Genomic DNA, 19,992 nt, shown 5'->3' on the forward strand with positions numbered 1-19,992 from the left:
TAGACCTTTTAATATTTCTATAGGACCATGTATTTCAATGTTACTTGTATTAACTGTTCTTTTACAAATTGCTTGTATAGTGTTCTTACTGATTCTATAATTGTTATTAAGCAGCCTCCATTTCATGCTTCCTGTGAACATATCTGAAGCTTGGTATGAAGAAACAGGTATTCAAGTGTTAAAACACTAAAAAGAGCTAATGTGCCCTAGACGAATTATAGTGCTATTGATAGCAGGCATTGCATCCTTTATTTCCTTGGCTACCTCTGCTGCAGCAGCTACTGTGGCTTTAACACAAAGTGTGCAGACAGCTCATCATTATGTTAATCAGCTTGCTCATAATACTACCCAAGCCCTACACTTTCAAGACAGGATTGATGATAAGGTAGAACAATAATGAGAAGCATTTTATGAGTCTGTATTGTCTCTGGGAGAACAAATTCGTGCTTTACAAACTTTTCAACGGGTGCGCTGCCATGCTGGGTTTGACTTTATTTGTGGGACCCTCCATAAATATAATGGGTCAAGCTAGCCTTGGGAACAAGGTGTAGCATGTTTTAATGGTATTTGGTACCATAATAATATTCTCCTTAGATCTTTTTCAACTCCATAGGCAAATAAGTGGGCTAGAGCAAGCTCCGCCTCTGGACTCTGAAGTGGCAAAAACAGCAAAAGAACTGTTTGAACAACTTCAACAGTATATCCCGTCCTTGAGTATGTTAAGGGGCTGCTAATGACATTGCTTATCCCAGGGATAATTTTGCTGATGTTTTTCCTATGCCTTCCTTGCATTGTATGTTTATTGCAAAACTCTTTTATGAGTTTAGCCAGCCAGTAGCATAAGATCAACCTCCAAGTAAATGAATTTCCCCTGAGAGGAATTACAGCCAGAGACGGGTAAGAGGGGGTCCTGATCTGACCACCCTAAGATAGGGCCTTCTGCTTTGCTCTGAAGTTCCCCATGACGGGTAAGGCAGACAAGGCGTCCCACCCAACCTAAGACTTGAGGGTTTCCTTCTTTAAACAAAGATGGGGGAGATGTAGGGAGCCAACAGTGAAGTTCATCCTGGACATGGTTTACTTGAAGGACAGTACTAATCCTTAGATGTTTTATTATGTCCACAAGAGTCTGTTTCATGTAAACCACTCAACCTTATCTTGTTTTACTGCCCTGGTCATTTACCAACTTCAGGGCCTTCCTGTTTTCTTAAACCTTAGTTAATCTTATGCTATTCCCTGGATCCTAAACTGCATATAAGCTGGAAGTTAAGAATAAAACATGCTCTCTCCCTTCTCTCCGGCCATGGATCATCTTGGCCACAGGCCAGCAGTTCGGTAATAAACTTTCTCTGCTGCCTGAATACCGCATGGCGTTCTCCTTTACTGGCTACCTATTTTAAAAACCTAACATATATGGTGCCGTGACTCGGATGGGGCTTAAGAGTCAGGACAGGCGGTCCCATCTATTTTTCTTCTTTTGCTGGGAGTATCCCCACTCCTGACGGCCCTTTTTCTGTGAACTGAGCTGCTGCGAGATGCCATGTGGCACTTTTCACTAATAACATTGCTGGCCTCCACATCCACATCCACCTCCAAACCACTTGTCTACCCTGGTGAGTGAAACTGCTGCTGCTCCAGTTCGCTGCTGCTCTGTCCGCCGCTTCTGCTGCTGTAAGCTCTCATCCACTCGCCTTGCGCCTCCCTCCCGTGCTTTTTGGGTTTTGCATCATAGTCACACCCGACCCGGGACACTGCTAGTACACCTCCTGACAGTGCAATGAGGCTGGCTCAAAATATTCAGATACCGTTTTTGCCACTGCAGTGGTAAATGGTCAGAAATCACTTATATTCAGGCTCTCTTTCTCTCTTTTCTTCTCTTTCTCTTCCTTTTTCTCCCTCTCTCATCTGCCAGCTTACTTGCTTACTTTATAAAAACTCCAAGTCGTACCATCCTGATAATGTGCCTTGGTCACAAAGCTGCCTCTTTTCACAGACCTTCGATACTGAGGCGTGACCACCAATGTGCTTTGTCAGCAAAGATATCTAAATGTTCTTTTCTCTATCATTGACCATGTGGCGGATATTGGGTTTAACAGGCACCAGCTCAGGCGCCATTATGCCATGCTACCTGTTCTCTGTTAGTGTGTTTGTGTCCTCCTGCCACCCCCCTCAACATGGCATCCCACTGGAGTTTATCAAAATATGGTTTCTCCATTTTATAATCTGAAAATCGGTGTTTGCTAGCAAAATTGTTTTTCTAACTGACCCTGTGGTTTTAAAATATTGGGCAAAAAAAATGTCATTTACTATTGGAATTCCAAGAGTCTACTGCTGAAATTCATTTTTGCATGCTGTAAAGCCTATGTGCACAGTGTGTATGTCTGTGTAAATGTTGTTAGTATGTCCATCTAGCTATATGTCTGTGCTAAAACTCATGACATCTACTGAGTTTTGTCATTGCAGAATTTGGGCAAGTATTTGGTCAATTCTTGACAGGGTACATGTAAGATCTAGTCCCCTTGGTCTCCTTGTTGTTTTAATTGGAAATCAAAAAGAGCTTTTGTGGCAAAGATGCCTTGGATTGCAGTTTGATGCCAGCCCGGGCTGAGAACCTCTCTCTAACTCCATCTCCCAATTAATCAGCAAAGAGCCAGGCTGGAAGCATGGCTGAAGAGATTTATCTTTTACCAGCCAAACGCTGGAAGTGGAGCTCAAGTGGTAGAGTACTACCCTCAAGCAGAAGTGCTCAGGGACAATGCCCAGGCCCTGAGTTCAAATCCTGTGAATGCCAATGAGGGCAAGCCATCCCAGCAACAAACACCTAGACCACTGGGACTCAGCCAGTTCCAGGAGCAAGTATCATGGAGTAGAGTAAGAGGAAAATGATCACATCCAAAATCGAGTCACTTTGTCTCACTCTTTCAAAATTAATCAGAGCCAGGGGATCAAGAGAAAGTATCTTGCCCATCTAATGTCCATTCCTGAGTATAAGAACTAGCCAAGCCACCCAATTTTTAATTTTGTGCCCTAAGCCCTTCCTTTTGCCTTAATATTTTTTTTGCCCAGCCCCTGCCTCATGAGACTTCTACAGGCTTCATTCAAGGACTGGCATCTACCACCAAGGGACCCTGCTGCTCGCCTTCTCCAGGAGGGGCCACATTTCTGCCTTTTACCCCTAATGCCAACTCTCCTTCCCAGCAGGAAGCAGCCAGAGAGTCTTTGCCCTTTTTCATAAGTATTAAAAGGCTGGAATGTTAGGTCCTCTCCCTGAGAGCTCCATGTAGATGCCCCCATCTCATTAAGTCTCCACCCAGTTACCTGGGTAACCTGCAGACCTGGAGGCAGTTCCCTCCCCTTTCCCTGAGGTCACATCCTAATCCACCTGGCCATACACCTTGCCCCAGCCCTAGATATAAGGCAGGGTTGGGTGGGGGTAACTCTCTCTCCCTTCTCTCCGGCCATGGATCATCTTGGCCACAGGCCAGCAGTTTGGTAATAAACTTTCTCTCCTGCCTGAAAAAGAAACAAAAAAGAATAAAACATGGCTACAGTCTTGAGTCACAATCTTGAGCTGCAGACCTCCCAGACCCCATCTTTGTCTCTTGTCTTTTTTCTCTTGTCTTGTATTTTTCCTTTTCTTTAATCCTTGCCCCTCCCCCATTCAGGATTCCCTTTCGTTGCCGGCTGGCCCTGGCAGGACAGGACCCCCAGAAAGAAACAGATAGAAACTACAAGAGCCAAAGGCCAACAGGAAGAGCAGATCAACAAAGACAAGAAAAAAGGGAGAGGAAAAAGAGCCTAAGAGGAAAATGGAAGGGAAAAAACACACTTATCCATGATCTCTTTGAATATAAATGGTATAAACCCTCCGATAAAGAGGAGCAGACTGACAGAGTGGATCTGTAAACAAAAAGTTGCTATCTGTTGTCTTCAAGAGACCCATCTTACAGCAAGGGACAAAAATGCTCTGAATGAAAGAGTGGAGTAAGACCTTGCAAGAAAACGCACCTACCAAAATGGCAGGAGTATCCATCCTGATTTCAAACAAGCTAGACTTCTCATTAAAATCAACTCAAAGACAAAGAAGGACACTACATTTTAATACAAAGAAAAATCCAGAATCAAGACATCACGATGATAAACGTATACTCACAGAACAAAAGAGGCCATAAATATGTCAAACAAATTCTCGCGGAACTACACAACAAGATCGGCCCAAAAACAAACATAGTGGGAGACTTTAAAACTCCCCTCTCTCCAAGAGACAGATCCAACGCACAGAGAATTAGCAAGGGAGCTGAAGACCTAAGTAGCACCATTTCCCAAATGGATCTGATAGATCTGTACAGAGTCTTTCACCCTATAGACACCCAACACACATTCTTCTCAGCAGCCCATGTAACATACTCCAAAATAGATCATGTCATAGCCCACACACCAAGAACTTCAGCAAATACAGGAGTATCGACATCATCCCATGTATTTTATCTGATCACAGTGGAAGCAAGGTAACCCTCAATAACAAAGGATACCACAGAGGCTATACAAATACTTGGAGACTAAACCCCTCACTGTTATCTAATTCTTGGATCACAGACCAAATTAAGGATGAAATTAACAAATTCATGAGCCACAACGACAATGAAAATACAGCACAAAGAAACCCATGGGATACAGCTAAGGCAGTGCTGAGGGGCAATTATCTTGCCCCTCAGCACTCACATTAAAACAATGGAAGCAACGCAGGTGAATAACCTCAAGATGACACTAAAACATCTGGAGAAACAAGAAATAATCGAATCTAAAATGAGTAGGAGAAGAGAGATCACAAACATTAAAGAAGAGATAAATCTGATTGAAAAATAGAAAGACCATTCAACAAATAAAGAAAACAAAAAGCTTGTTCTTTGACAAAATGAATAAAATTGACAGACCCCTTGCAAGACTTACAAAAAAAAAAAGAAGAGACTCATATCCGTAAAATCAGGGTCTCCACTGGAAAAATTACAACAAATACAGACAATATTCAAACAAAGAACTATTTCCAGAACCTCTACTAACTAAAAACCAATAATTTCACAGAAATGCATCAATTCTTAGAGAAGTATAAACAGCCCGAACTTAATCAAGAAGAAATAAATCAACTAAATAAACCAATACATTACAGAGAGATACAGGGGGTAATCAAGAGCCTCCCAACAAAGAAAAGCCCAGGCCTGGATGGATTCACCAATGAATTCTATAAAACCTTTAATGAGGAGCTAATATCAATACTCCTCAAACTCTTCTGCAAAATAGAAACAGGGAGAAATCCCAAATTCATTCTATGAAGCCAGGTAGGATGTCCACTCTCCCCACTTCTTTTCAAAATAGTGCTGGAATCACTAGCCATAGCAATAAGGCAACAGGAGGGCATCAAATGGATCCACACTGGCAAAGAAGAAATCAAGCTATCCCTACTTCACAAGAGAAGAAATAAAATTCGCAAAGAAACAGATGAGGAAATGTTCAACATCTCCGGCAATAAAGGAAATGCAAATAAAAACCACCCTGAGTTACCACCTCACTACATTTAGAATGGCCTATACTCTTCTTTTTTTGTTTTTTATTTTTTTGTTTTTATTATCAAACTTATATACAGAGAGGTTACAGTTTCATACGTAAGGCATTGGATACATTTCTTGTACTGTTTGTTACCTTGTCCCTCATACCCCCCTCCCCCTCCCTCTTCCCCCCCCCAGGTGTTCAGTTCACTTACACCAAACAGTTTTGCAAGTATTGCTTGTGTTATTGTTTCTCTTATTTTACCCTTTGTCTCTCAATTTTGGTATTCCCTTTCAATTTCCCAATTCTAATACCAGTATACACAGTTTCCAATGCACTCAGATAAGATTATAGAGATAGTGTAGATACAATCACAAGAAGGTGATACAAGAATATCATCAATAGTAGAAACTACAGATACACATGGGATGTTGAAAGTAGTTACAACTGTGACACAACAATCATTTCCATTAAATGGAGTTCATTTCACTTAGCATCATCTTATGTGATCATAAGGTTATAGCTATTGGGCTCTTGTGATCCTCTGCTGTGACTTGCCTAAACCTGTGCTAATTATTCCCAATAAGGGAGACCATAGAGTCCATGTTTCTTTGGGTCTGGCTCACTTCACTGAGTATAATTTTTTCCAAGTCCTTCCATTTCCTTACAAATGGGGCAATGTCATTCTTTCTGATAGAGGCATAAAATTACATTGTGTATATGTACCACATTTTCCTGATCCATTTGTCTATGGAGGGGCATCTGGGTCGGTTCCAGATTCTCCCTATGACAAATTGCGCTGTAATGAACATTGTTGTGCTGGAGAAGAATGGCCTATTCTCTGAACTCAGGCAACAACAAATGCTGGAGGGAATGCGGGGAAAGAGGAACCCTTCTCCATTGTTGGTGGGAGTGAAAATTAGTACAACCACTTTGGAGTTCACCAAAAAGCTCAACATAGACCTTCCTTATGACCCAGCCATACCACTCCTAGGCATCTATCCTGAACAACAGGTCTCAGGATATCAAAAAGACATTTGCACGTCCATGTTTATCACTGCACAATTCATAATAGCCAAAATATGGAAACAACCCAAATGACCCTCTACAGATGAATTGATCCAAATAATGTGGTATCTATATACAATGGAATACTACATAGCAATTAGAAATGATGAAATATTGGTATTCTCTGGGAAATGGTCAGAACTTGAACAAATAATGTTGATCGAGACAAACCTAGAACATAGAAAACAAAGGGGCATGATCTCCTTGATATATGACTGTTTAGGTAGGTGGAGGGGGAGACAGTAGAGACCAGGTCTGCGAAACAGAAAACTTCTTTGAAATGGTATTTCCTACAGGTTTGGGTCAGCGCACTCACATTATGTAACTAAAACCAATCAACTACTAAACATAAAAAGGTCTAAAATAGATCTCTCAGTGGATCACAATAGCTCAAAAGCTATGTAAGTATGATTATATAAGACAAGGTTAAGCAATCTCTATTGTTGACGTTATATTTAAACTTCTAGGTGAATTTCCTTTGGCATATTCCACGTGGCTACTGTATATGTTTTTGGTACACTGGGTATTGTATATATGTCTACCTGATGTAGAGAATGGAAAGAAAAAAAGGGTGTAAGATATCAGAATAAATGTACACACTGCCCTATTATGTAACTGTACCCCTTTTGCACAACACCTTGTCAACAAAATTTAATCAATCAATAATTTTTTTAAAAAACCTCAGGGACCATGCCCAAGCCCTGAATTCAAGCCCTAGACCAGTGCAAAAATATAAGTAAATGAAACAAAAAATAAAATCTATGTAAGATCTATCCTTAGTCCATGGAGCATTCACCTACAAATATCTGTGAAGAATATCATACTTTTCAAAAGGAAAAGAAATGCTTCTCATATTGTGGTCTAAGCTGTGAAGCCAAGGGAAATAATTTTTGCCATCACTTCTACCAATAGTGATTGTCTATCTCCCTCACTGAAGAGGGAATGATCATTTTGTGAAGCTGACAGGGGCTGTGATCTCACTCCGACTTTGAAGAAAGTTGGAAATAAAGCGTTTTGGTTAAAAAAAAAAAAGCTAGGTTCAATGCCTATGTGCATCTAATACAAAATAATAATTATCAAAATAACTTCTGGAAATAGAACAAAAACCATTAGTATACATGGGTCACAAAAGTATAAAAAGATTTCAAAAAAGTATACAAAAATATTGTAAACATCTTTGGCAGAATGAAAATGCAAAACCAAATGACACTGAATTTTATCTCACTTCAGTGACAGTATCTATCATCAAGAAGACTAATAAACACTGCCAAGAATAAAGAAAAAGAGCACTTACACAGAAATCACAGGAATTTAATTTCATGGACACATTAGGGAAATCTGTATGTCTGTTCCACAAGACATATATTTGTGGTATTATTCACAACTATTACATTGTGAGGCTGAGGCTCATTGCATGCATACATGTTCACATTTCAAGGACACCTCTCTATATGCTTCCAAGAATCTATAAATTCAGTGACAAAATGCCATATAATGTAATGAATAGTCAGGTATAATAGACCACTATCAACCTCATTAGAAAGGTTTTTTCTTCTTCTTCTTCTGTCGGGCTATGCCTCCACATCCCCCATGGGGAGATGCAAGCCTGTAATTGTGGGGGACACTCTGCTCTGCGCACTGCTCTGGCCAGCGGGAGAGCAGGGAGTGTCCCAGTCGGGCTAAGCTGAGCTGGGATAGGGCTGCTGAAATCGCCACGTGTCCCCAGCCCCCATTACATTTAAGGGAAGACACTTAACATGGAGATTCTGGGGGAGCCGCCCAATGGTCTGCCAGCTTCTAAAGGGTTTTATTCAGGGGAGGGGTTTATATAACAGTAATGGCTGCAGGAAGATGAGGCACTAACTGGGTATTAACGATTGGCTAATGAACAGTCCCTCACGGTGATGTCACGACACTTCCTCTATGGGCGAAGACCACAGCCCCCCTAAGGACCAGGACTCTAGGGTCTCCAGCGCCATTAGGAGAAATGTGCTCACAGATGAGAGGGTGGGGCTGCTTTGGCATGTCTTCCGATAGAACACTTAAGGAGATGGGAGTTGGCAAGCATCCTGCAGTCCCAGGTCTTAAAGGCATAGCCATCCCCTCCACCTTCATTTTTAAATTTCTTATAATGCCAAGTCCTTCCTGTATACTGTGATAAGTATTTTGTGATAGGCACTGCATGTCAACAGACAAGTGTACCATAATACACACCTAACACTGCAGGCATGCAGAATGTGTTCACTGCCCTGAGGTAGCTGTCTTCTCCAGGGTCACTAACGTCTGCATGGAATTTTGGTTAAATAGATTTTAACAAGCAGAAAACATAGGCTTGGTTTCAATATGGATTAAGCCTATGATAAAGAGGAATTTCATCATGCACTACATGTTTTTAGACAAGTAAATCAGGGAATAACTTGATCTATGTTAGAAAGTTCAGTACACATGACCTTTTCGAAGATAAAACTGCAGAATGGAAATGTGAAACTCAATTTTGGCATGGACCTTGAATTTTTGAAGTGAAATTGTAGGTTTTAGCGGCTTTGCTGCTTCCTTGGGCATTATTAGTAAATGGGTGCATTTGTGGCAGACTGTGCACATGGAATTCTTATTGAAACCAGCTTGAATCCACTAGTAATATCTGGTGGCTGTAATGGACGTTGCGTGTGTGAACTGACCCTGTGGATACAATGAAATAAGAATTTGTTTGATAGTTCACTGACATAGTTTGTTTTCTGGGCATTACCATGCAGACTCTGATGCAATCCAGTTGCTTCAACCCAAATTGCTTTCATGCAAAAAGTTTCTGGACACAGATGTAAAACCATATACATCAAAAATAACTTCATCCCTGGGGCCTCACTATCTGTGATCTGAGAGAAATCACAGCACCTGCGATAAAGAAGGAGAATGGCAAACACATTTTCCAAATAATATTTTTCTCCTGGATGCAAGGCCTCAGATGCAGAGCCTCAGAGAAGGGTTTTCCACATTGTCCCTGGGGATTCACAAGAGGCTACAAGGAAAGATGGACAACAGTGTATCTCTCAATCAATAAAAAGAAACATGTGCACCTGTACAAAGATATATGACTATACATACCGGACACTGTGGGTCTCGCTTCCAGCCAGAATTTCAGCTAGGCAGATGCTTCAGGGATGTGCCCTATGATTTTTATACACTTTTTTCTCCAGTTTCCCCTCCCTGTAAATTCCTTGGCTGGCACTAGCTGCTTTTCCACCATGAAGCAGCGAGCACACATGGATGGAGATGTGATGATTGTTGCGTTTTTTCCTCTCTACACTTTGGGATCAGACCTCAGTAACAGTGGTGCTCACAAGTATGAAGACAAGCCGTAAGTAACACCTCATATTATTTCCATGCACTCTTTTGTTCTCTCGATTTTAAACCACTAAGGGAACTCTAGATGCACACTAGATTAATGCTTTCTTTTTCCTCTCCTCTGGCCTCTTATACCTATCAGCACAACTGAACCCCCCAAACCGTATTAATTGCTTTTTGTAATACTGTTGTCAACTTTTCACAAAACTTTATCAACATATCCTCCATATGTGTATGTTCAATTAGATTTTCTTCAAGGTCTCTATTTTCTCACCCTGAGATGACATAACTAACATGATAGGGTTCCATTATGAAATTTCACATATACAAACACTTCCTTCTAATCACTTTATCCTATCTTTTGGATTTCCATCCTTCCTCTATTGTTTCCTTCAGAAAACAACATTTTTTTAATTTCATAAGAATGTATGTGCTTACCCACACACACGTTTATACTCACAGACATCTCAGATAGAAAGTTATTTGGTCATTTTTACTCCCCTGTATTTTTGCTTTCCAGTTTCTCAATCTAACTATATTACGAAGAGAGTAGTGATCATTGCACTTTGCAATGGTGGCATTACAACTGGCATTTCAATATAAAGCTTGCTTACAATTCTCTCCTCATCCCCCATGTTGGAGGCTCCTCTCGCCAATATTAGGTCATCAGATTTGGATGCATCCCTTTTGTTTTGTTAGAAAAGAGAAAATAAAATTCCCTCATCTGATATTTGAAGTCTTTTGTCCTGGTTAATGTCACAGGAAGCTGTTCAATACTTTGGGTCTGTGAGCAGAGATTGCTATGGAATCTTAAATGCCACTTTGCTTCTGAAAAATGCTCTTCAACTGAGGATTTGTTAGTTGGTCTGGCCCTGCCACAGGTGGAGGTGGTTACTCCAAGGGAAAGACAGCAGAGTATTTGGTGTCTCTGCTAATTTTATAGGACTCTAGGCATTCACACACTGAGGCCAAAAGAGTATAGGCATAGGAGTGGTTGACAAATCCTTATTAGCTATGTGCAGATGGTCATAGAAAATAATACTCTATGAAATGAACTCCAAGGAAATTAGACATTTTCAGTTACCATTTTTGCTGTTTTTGTTTTCTTTTCCTTTTGTCCTGTTTGTATTTGAGTGGATAATGCAGTGTGCCTAATAGGTTGAAGAAAGGTGAACAAGTACAACAGTGTTGCCCACTAGACAGTAGATGGAAAATGAAGTGTATATCTTGTGGGTAGGAACAGAGGATAAATACCAGGAGAAAAAGCCAAACTTGAGACATGGTTCAAAAAAGAATGTACTCTTTATTCATTACGTGAACTATGTAACTGTAATCCCTCTTTATATCACCTCTACAGTAATAATGAAAAGTAAATCACTAAATTAATAAAAATATATTGTCTGCTGAGTAAAAAATGAATATTTGGTTTCTCAAAATAGCCTATTCCATCTGTAGTGTCCAAGAGGTTTTCACTGTGGTGCATGAAGTAGCAGAGAACAAATGAACTCTTATTCTTGGCATAAATAACTTTCTGAATCTCATTCAGTACAAGTTACCTGCATATCCTTATGTCATCTTATATGCAAGCATTAGACACTATATACACATTCCATCTCCATTATGGGTGATGTTTTAACATATTCTTTAGCAGAAAAGCAAGGATTCAGTCCATCAAAATAATGTTTCAACTACTCTGAAATTTCTATGCTAATTACACAGGCTCACCTTCAAGAACTATCAGTTTGTTTTGGCCTTGACTTTTGCTATGGAAGAGATCAACAAAACTCCTGCTCTTTTACATAACTTGACTCTGGGATTTGATATCTGTAATGTTGAAGATGGATTGCCAACAGCATTTAAAAATTCCTTCATTTGCTTTTTTGGAAACTACACGGTTCCTAACTACTCGTGTATACGTGGCAGCAAGTCTATAGGAGCACTTACAGGACCATCAGGAGTATCATCTGCCCAGATAGGCCCATTGCTGGACCTCTACAGGTTTCCACAGGTGAGGATGGGAGGAATGTCTAATTTGGTGCCATTTCAGGTGCTTAGAAGAGAATGAGAATTAGTGACTGCATTCATGATTCTATCACATTTTGTGATATCAAAGAATCAGGAAAATGGGCTATCTATGCTCCCATAATTTGGAAAAGAATTAAAAATTTAAAGCATAAAATGGGACTATTTGGAGTTTTAAAAATTATCAATAATTTTTTTAAATTCAGGAAATGGAAAATGGTTTTAAAGTGTAAATTTATGCTGAGCTGGGTGTTGGTGTCTCACACTTGTAAACCCAGCTACTTATGAAACATATATCTAATTACCTGCAAAAACCAGAAAGTAACATGTGGTTCAAGTCTGGGGAAAAAATGCAAGAAAGGGCATGGGGCTCTGGCAGTAAATAATCCTGTGCAATCACACAAACACACACACCCCTTCCCACCAGAAAGTGAAAGACATTATGTTGAAACGAGTAAGGCAGGCTCTGGAAGACAAAGGAGGCAATTGTTTTGTCATATATAAATATTAATCTAACATATGAATATGAAATATGAGATAAGGGAAGAACACATATCAGTTATATATATCTATATAAATATATATGATTAATCTATAAAGTAGGTTAAACATAAATGTGAAATTCCATGCTCCAATCTCTCTAATCAAATAACAAACAATATGCAAATGAACACCAGACAAATACAGTATATGTTGCCTGAAGGGTGCGGGTGTTAAGGAAATGTGCAAAGGAACAAATGAATAGGAAATAAATGGGTGGGAAAATACAAAGTACTATTCAAGATACATATGGGAAAGTGGAGCTAGGAATATGTGGCTGGAAGTGTAATAGAAAGGAGGATTTATTGGAAGTAGTGACAAAGATAAAGAGACAATTTAATAACAAATTGGCATGTTGCACATATATTAAATTTTTTTATTTTTTGCCAGTCCTAGGCCGTGAACTCAGGGCATGATCACTGTCCCTGGCTTCTTTTTGCTCAAGGCTAGCACTCTGCTACTTGAGCCACAGCGCCACTTCTGGCCATTTTCTGTGTAAGTGGTGCTGAGGAATCGAACCCAGGGCATCATGTATACGAGGCAAGCACTCTTGCCACTAGGCCAAATCCCCAGCCCCAAAATTTTTAATGTTATTTCAATAAGTAAAAGATAATCCTGACATGTAGTTCGACAGACTGTTTAATATACATCATGTCTGAGATTGTAATGAATAGAAATCTTCTCATTCATAGAGCATCCAATTTTCATGCCTTTTAGCTCACCATTGGGCCTTTTGATCAGGCCCTGAATGACCACAGGAAGTTCCCTGCTCTCTATCAGATGGCCTCAAAGGACACGTCAATAGCCACTGGCATGGTCTCCTTACTGGTTTACTTCAGATGGAACTGGGTGGGACTGTTAACCTTTCTAGATGAGAATGGCTTGTGGATTCTTCCTCTACTGAAAGAAGAGATGGACAAGAACAGGGTTTGTGTAGCCTTCGAGCTAGCAATCCCAAACTATGGCCTATCATTTGAAAGCATATCACTGCGTAACCATATTAACAAATCTTCAGCAAATGTCCTCATCATATACGGTGGTAAGGAAGACTCCGTAGATTTCCTGGCTATTATTGAACAGTATTTAATAAAAGGTAAAGTTTGTATCCTGAACTCACAGTGGGAGTCCCCCATAATGAGGAGATCTTTAACACGAGGTTCATTCCATGTCCCTCTCACTTTTTCACACCATCACCCAGATGTTTCTGGATTCACAGATTTTGTCAAGGCAGTGAACCCTTCCAAATACCCAGAAGACATTTTCCTTGCTCGGCTGTGGTTTCTCTCTTTCAATTGTACAGATTCTGAGTCTGACTGTGTCACATGGCAGAACTGTCCTCGTGATGCCTCCTTGGATTGGTTACCTGGGCACATTTTTGACATGACTATGTCTGCAAACAGTTACAATATATACAATGCTGTGTATGCTGTGGCCCAGGCTCTCCATGAGATGCTGCTCCATCAAACAGAAGTGCAGACAATAGAAAACAGAAAAGAGACAGTGCCTTCCCCTGCACAGGTAAGGCCTTCTATTTCGAATGTCACGCACAATAATCACACTCAATTCCTAGAGGACTTTGTTACCACATGAAATTAAATATTTTAGTTGTGTTCCCCAAACTAAAGAAATTAAATTTCTATAAATGTCTGTGAGGTTCTGGACTTGTGCTCCTGTGCTCTTATGGAGAACAGGCCAGTAGCAAGAAAGAAAGAAATTCCATGATTCTATTCTTTCTTCTAGTAACTAATAACTTCCACATACACATAGGTAATGTTGTGAAAAGAGTATAATCACCTTTTCCCAATGAGTTTCTAAGGATGGACTGCTGAGCACAAGTATCTCTATTTCTCATAAGTAATATGGATTCATTCTCCTTTAGGAATTAAAACGTGAACAAGCTCTAGGTACAACTATTGACACCCACAGAATTAGTTGTTGTGGAAAACTCTAGCCACCTGAGAATTGCTGCATTTATGATTATTTAAATGAAAAAGTTTCCTCTTGAAAAGAGCCCTTCTAGCACTTTGCTGTGTGACCAGCTTTCAGGAAAATTATTCTTATTTCTCCAAAGACTTTCTTCTGCAGTGTTTTGTCAGGTGTCTGGGCTTTTCTTGAGTTCTGAATCAGAGATAAAAAAACAATCCGGAGTTTTTCTATTTCTTTTCTTTCTTTTTGTAATCACATGAGAGTCTTTATTGCAAGCTCAAGCCTGGGTTCACGCTCATCACTGATGCAGCAGGTCTGAATCTAGAGTCCCAACCCCCTCGGGAGCTTTTCTTAATTCAGCTCTTCTGTCTAACCACTGGTATATACTTCAACATAAGATGATGTATCTCTTGTAGCTGCACCCTTTTCTGAAGAACACCCAATTTCAGAATCCTGCTGGAGACCAGGTGATTTTAGATGACAGAAGAAAATTGGAGGCCGATTATGACATTGTGAACACTTGGAATATTCCACAAGGCCTTGATCTTAAGGTGAAAATAGGACAGTTTTCTCCATTTGCTCTACATGATCATCAACTATCTTTATCTGAAGATTTGGTAGAGTGGGCCGTAGAAACTACAGAGGTGAGTTGTTATTTAATCGTAATGATTTTAAGAGCATATAAGTAAGTCAAATGTATACTTGATTGAATGCCAGCACTGACTCCTGTAATAGTTGCTATTCAGTTCTGAATGTCATGGTTTGAATTCAGGCCCAGCAGGAATACCTGTGACAGTCTTATTTTCATTTAACCACCACAAAAGTGTTCCTGGGTGCTGGCTGAGGTTTCTAATCCTCTCTCTTTGGGAGGTTGACATCCTCAAATCTCAGATTATAACTCTTTTTAGAGCTCCACCAGAACAAAAGAATATGTGAGAATCTATGTCACTAAAACACCTCAAAACTAAGCTAGAGCTGTAGACCAAGCAGCCGATCATTAATCTTGAAAACAAAATAGCTCAAGGACATTGCTTGGACACTGATTTCAAGCTTCAGGATCAGCACCCTCCAAGAAAAATTCAGTTTGTTTCTAAATGTGATTTTTGAATATTTTCATAAAATACAAATTGCATGTTTCTTAGCAAGGTTCTAACACCAATGAAGTACCAAGGAATTGCTTTATGTATTTGAAAGGTTTATTTTGTTCCCTTTTCTGGTGATTTCATTTAATAATTACTTGAGCTGCTACTTAGATCTCTTTCATGAGAGGAATCATTGAATGAGGTAGCACTTAAAGCTATTGTGGTGACAGAATGTGGAATCCATAGCAGCATTCAATTCACTGACTGGATTTATGTGTATTGATATACTACTCTAAAGAATTTGAACGACTTTGTTTCCTTAGTGTAGTATATCAACACATAAATCCAGTCAGTGAATTAGTCCTTCAAATAAGGAAACTTTGGGAATGTTAGGAAAAGCCTAAAAGTTTCTGACACATATCTTATGTTCTTCAGCCTGTTCTTTCTGTCTGCAGTGAGAGTTGTGGTCCTGGATTCAGGAAATCCCTGCAGGAGGGAAAGGCTGCCTGTTGCTTTGATTGTACCCCTTGCACAGAGAATGAGATGGCTAATGGGACAGGTAAGTTCACCGCAGAAGGCGAAATACAGGTTCTCTCCAGGTGCCACACATACAATGCACAGGACTACGAATGTCATGTACTGGAATTGCAGAAAAAGTCTTCCATCATTCACTTAGTAGTTGAATTAAAACAATGGATGATACTGCTTCTTGAAAAGAAAAAAAAATCATGGGTTCTGAATTGTATATAGGATTAACTTTTTCTAGTATAATGTCTGTATGTTTATTTAAATACTGAGTCATTTTAGAATATTTTCTATCATATAGAATACAAAATCCTGTTAATAATGAGGACTCCATGTTTAGCATTTTTTTTACATTATACAGGAAACACAGATCTTTATTTCCTAGTTGTCCAGAACTGTTATTAAAGCAGAGAAAATGCTCTTGTTTGGTTCAACTCTTCTGCATGGCCTGACTGTATAGCTTCAAAGAATAATTATAATCACTGTTCTCTAGTGCTTTACAGGTGAGTAGGAAGAGCTATATTACAATTACAAGGAAGGACCACAGTGCTCCTATCTACATGAAACAGAGACAGTAAAAATTCAACATCTTTTAGTCTTCATTTTAAATAAGGATATTGAATTGTGTCCAAAATGGCTGAAAAATAGTATGGAAGAATGAAGAGATGTCTAAAATTATTGTTAGGACATTAGGAATGGCAGACAAGAAAATGAATGATTTTCATAGTAATAGTTCCAACTAGAATTTAGAGCTAAGTGTAGGAACATAATGAAATTATAAAAATAATACTAAATAAGCCTAGTAATACTTGGTCCTATGAATTTGATGCTAGTAATTATCAATATGTCAGAATTTTTTCTAGATAGGGATTTCCTAATTTCATTTTAAGCACTGGAAAGGAATTATGGCTTTTTGTCTTCCTCACCAGACATGGAGCAGTGTGTGAAGTGTCCAGATCACCAGTATGCCAACACACAGAGAAACCAGTGCCTCCTAAGATCTGCAAGCTTCCTGGCTTATGGGGAGCCATTGGGGATGGCCTTGGCCTGCATGGCTCTTGGTTTATCTACAGTCACTGCAGCTGTTCTTGGGGTCTTTGTGAAACATCACAACACCCCCATTGTCAAGGCGAATAACCAGGCTCTCAGCTACACCATGCTCCTCTCCCTCATCTTCTGTTTCCTCTGTTCCTTGCTCTTTATTGGCCGTCCCAACACAGTCACATGTATTCTACAGCAAACCACATTTGGAGTTGTATTCACTGTCGCTGTTTCTGCTGTTTTGGCCAAAACTCTAACTGTGGTTCTGGCCTTCAAAGTCACTACTCCAGGGAGAAGTATCAGGTGGCTGCTGGTGTCAGGGGCTCCTAACTTCATCATTCCCCTCTGCACCCTGATTCAGGTGACTCTCTGTGGGATCTGGCTGGGAACCTCCCCACCTTTTATTGAAACAGACATACACTCTGAACATAGCCACATCATCATCCTGTGTAACAAGGGCTCCTTCATGGCCTTCTACTCTGTCTTGGGATACCTGGACTCCCTGGCCCTGGCCAGCTTCACTGTGGCTTTCCTGGCCAGGAACCTGCCTGACACCTTCAATGAAGCCAAGTTCCTGACCTTCAGCATGCTGGTGTTCTGCAGTGTGTGGCTCACCTTCCTGCCTGTCTACCACAGTGCCAAGGGCAAGATCATGGTGGCTGTGGAGGTCTTCTCCATCTTGGCCTCCAGTGCAGGGCTTCTGGGCTGCATCTTTGTCCCCAAGTGCTACATCATCTTGATAAGGCCTGATATAAATTTTGTGCATGGCTTTAGGGACAGAAAATGCCCTGGGCACATTAAGCCCTCCTAAGAAGAAAGTTACATATCTTTTCATGCGGGTTTCTTTTGCCATTAGATATTAATTTATATACTTGGAATCATTTCAATAAATAAGCTGCTTTTACTCATTTTTATAGTAATGGCACAATCATCAGTTGTAGATAGAGACAGGTCAATTTGAGTTTCATTTCATATATTTTTGTTCTTTGCTTTTACTAAGCACTTTGTTCCAGTTTTCTGTTGTTTCAGAGATATTTGAAGAAAAACAAAGTGTATCAGCCTTTGGCACACTGTCACTCATCAAATCCTTGATGATCAGGTGGCCGACTGAGTTTGAGGACCATGGTTCTTAGCCAGCCCCAGCAGGAAAAGTCTCTGAGAATCCATGTCCAGTAAACCCCCAGCAAAAATCTGGAAGTGGAGCTGTGTCTCAAGTGGAAGAACAATATTCTTAAGCATAATTGCTTAATGATAAGGCACAGGCCTTGTGTTCCAGCCCCAGGAGAAGCACACACACACAAACACACAAACACACACACTCACACACACACTCTCTCTCACACACACACCCAGAATACCAGGACTTGTGTTGTGGGGGAGAGGAAAGAGGTCAAGGGGAATCAGGGTAAATGAATGGACAGAGGGAATGTGGACAAAAGAATTCCTATTATTTGATGCCTATATGTGGAAATGAAACTAGCACACATGAGAGGGTAGTTTGGGAGAGATGTGGGAGAAAGAGGGAAGTGGTGTCATGGATCAAGACACCTTGCACTCACAAGGTGACATAGTAAATTGCAGGATTTCTCTAGGTGTGTGTGTGTGTGTGTGTGTGTGTGTGTGTGTGTATGTGTATGTGTGTGTGTGTGTGTTCCAGTTCTGAGGCTGGCACTCTGGGCCTGAGTGATGTCCCTGAGTTTCTCTTGTTCAAGCCTAGGTCTCTACCACTTGACCAACAGCACCACTTCCAGCTTTGTCTGAGTAGAACGTTTCTGCCTGGGATGGCTTTGAACTTGATCTTCGATGTTACTCTCCTGAGTAGCTAGGAAGACAACTGTGCGCTACTCGTGCCCAGCATTTTTTTTCATGTAGTATGGCAAGATCCCGCTCCCTCCTGGGACCACCACCTTTGCCTGTCTTTGGTCAGCTGGGTGTTTTGAGATTGCCTTCCTTATGAGGCTGATTCATGTGGCAAAACCCTGAACCAGAACTAACTGTGCCCCACCCCTCTGTATCTTATCCCTCCTCAGCAACACAGATTTGGGGCACCAAGAAAAGCCATATGTTAAGTCGACTGGACTACACTTGACATAGACATAAAATGCAAAAGAGCAGAGATTCCTTTCTCAGGTCAATAGGACTCAACTGGGAAATTCTGGCATTTGTTGTTGTGTTGGGAACATTCCTGAGATCATTCCATTTTCCTTTATCTCTGGTCTGGGGACAAAAATGAAGCTGAAGGTAGTGTTAGGTGTTGTGGGGAAATTTGTTCTGCAATCTGATAGTCCCTCCATCATCCTGGGCAGTATGGCTGAGGAGCAGAAAGAGTTCGGTTGCTCTCATGGGATGTCTCTGCCTCCTGATTTTGAAATTTTGACCCCCCCCCACTGCCCCAGCTTTTCTTATTAGAATCCCTTTATAGATGAGAAAACTAAAGTTCTTTTGAACTTTATCATCCACTCAATGGGATGTGAGGCTTCAATCCACTTTCTTATCCGTGTGTTCTGCCAACATAAGTTTAGCTCCTATAAATCATGTTCACACAACACAATCCAGGAATTCATTAATTCAATTATTTTATTTATTCAATAAAGGATTTCCATCTCCAAGAAGGACAGATTATTTATTCTTTTTTTCTTTATTGTTTTTTAATTATTTACCTCCCTCCACCCCATTTCCATCCCCAGCCCACAAATTGTACAGTTGGTTCTCACCATATAGTTTTGTACGTATTGCTGTTGCATTGGTTTGTCTTTTTCTCCTTTGTCTCTCCACTTTGGTATTCCCTTTCCCTTCTATAGTTTAGTTAGATGCATACAAAATATTCAGGGTATTAAAATCAGTTAACCAGACAACAAGGTTAAAACCAGGGGAAATAAAGACAAAACCAAAAAAGCACGTA

The 19,992-nt window shown here is 40.3% G+C and overlaps 1 protein-coding gene across 1 annotated transcript in view; it reads left to right on the forward strand.

Moving 5' to 3' along the window:
* Positions 1-17,901, forward strand: part of LOC125342815 (vomeronasal type-2 receptor 116-like) — a 31,980-nt gene extending 14,079 nt beyond the window's left edge. Inside the window, exons 2-4 of the mRNA XM_048335121.1 lie at positions 14,892-15,086; positions 15,960-16,083; positions 16,979-17,901. Of these exons, the coding sequence (XP_048191078.1) occupies positions 14,892-15,086; positions 15,960-16,083; positions 16,979-17,901 (1,242 nt within the window). The remainder of the gene's footprint in view (positions 1-14,891; positions 15,087-15,959; positions 16,084-16,978) is intronic.
* Positions 17,902-19,992: the final 2,091 nt, after the last annotated feature.

This window comes from Perognathus longimembris, chromosome 27 (assembly GCF_023159225.1).
Source record: "Perognathus longimembris pacificus isolate PPM17 chromosome 27, ASM2315922v1, whole genome shotgun sequence".
In the NCBI taxonomy this organism is placed as follows: Eukaryota; Metazoa; Chordata; class Mammalia; order Rodentia; family Heteromyidae; genus Perognathus; species Perognathus longimembris.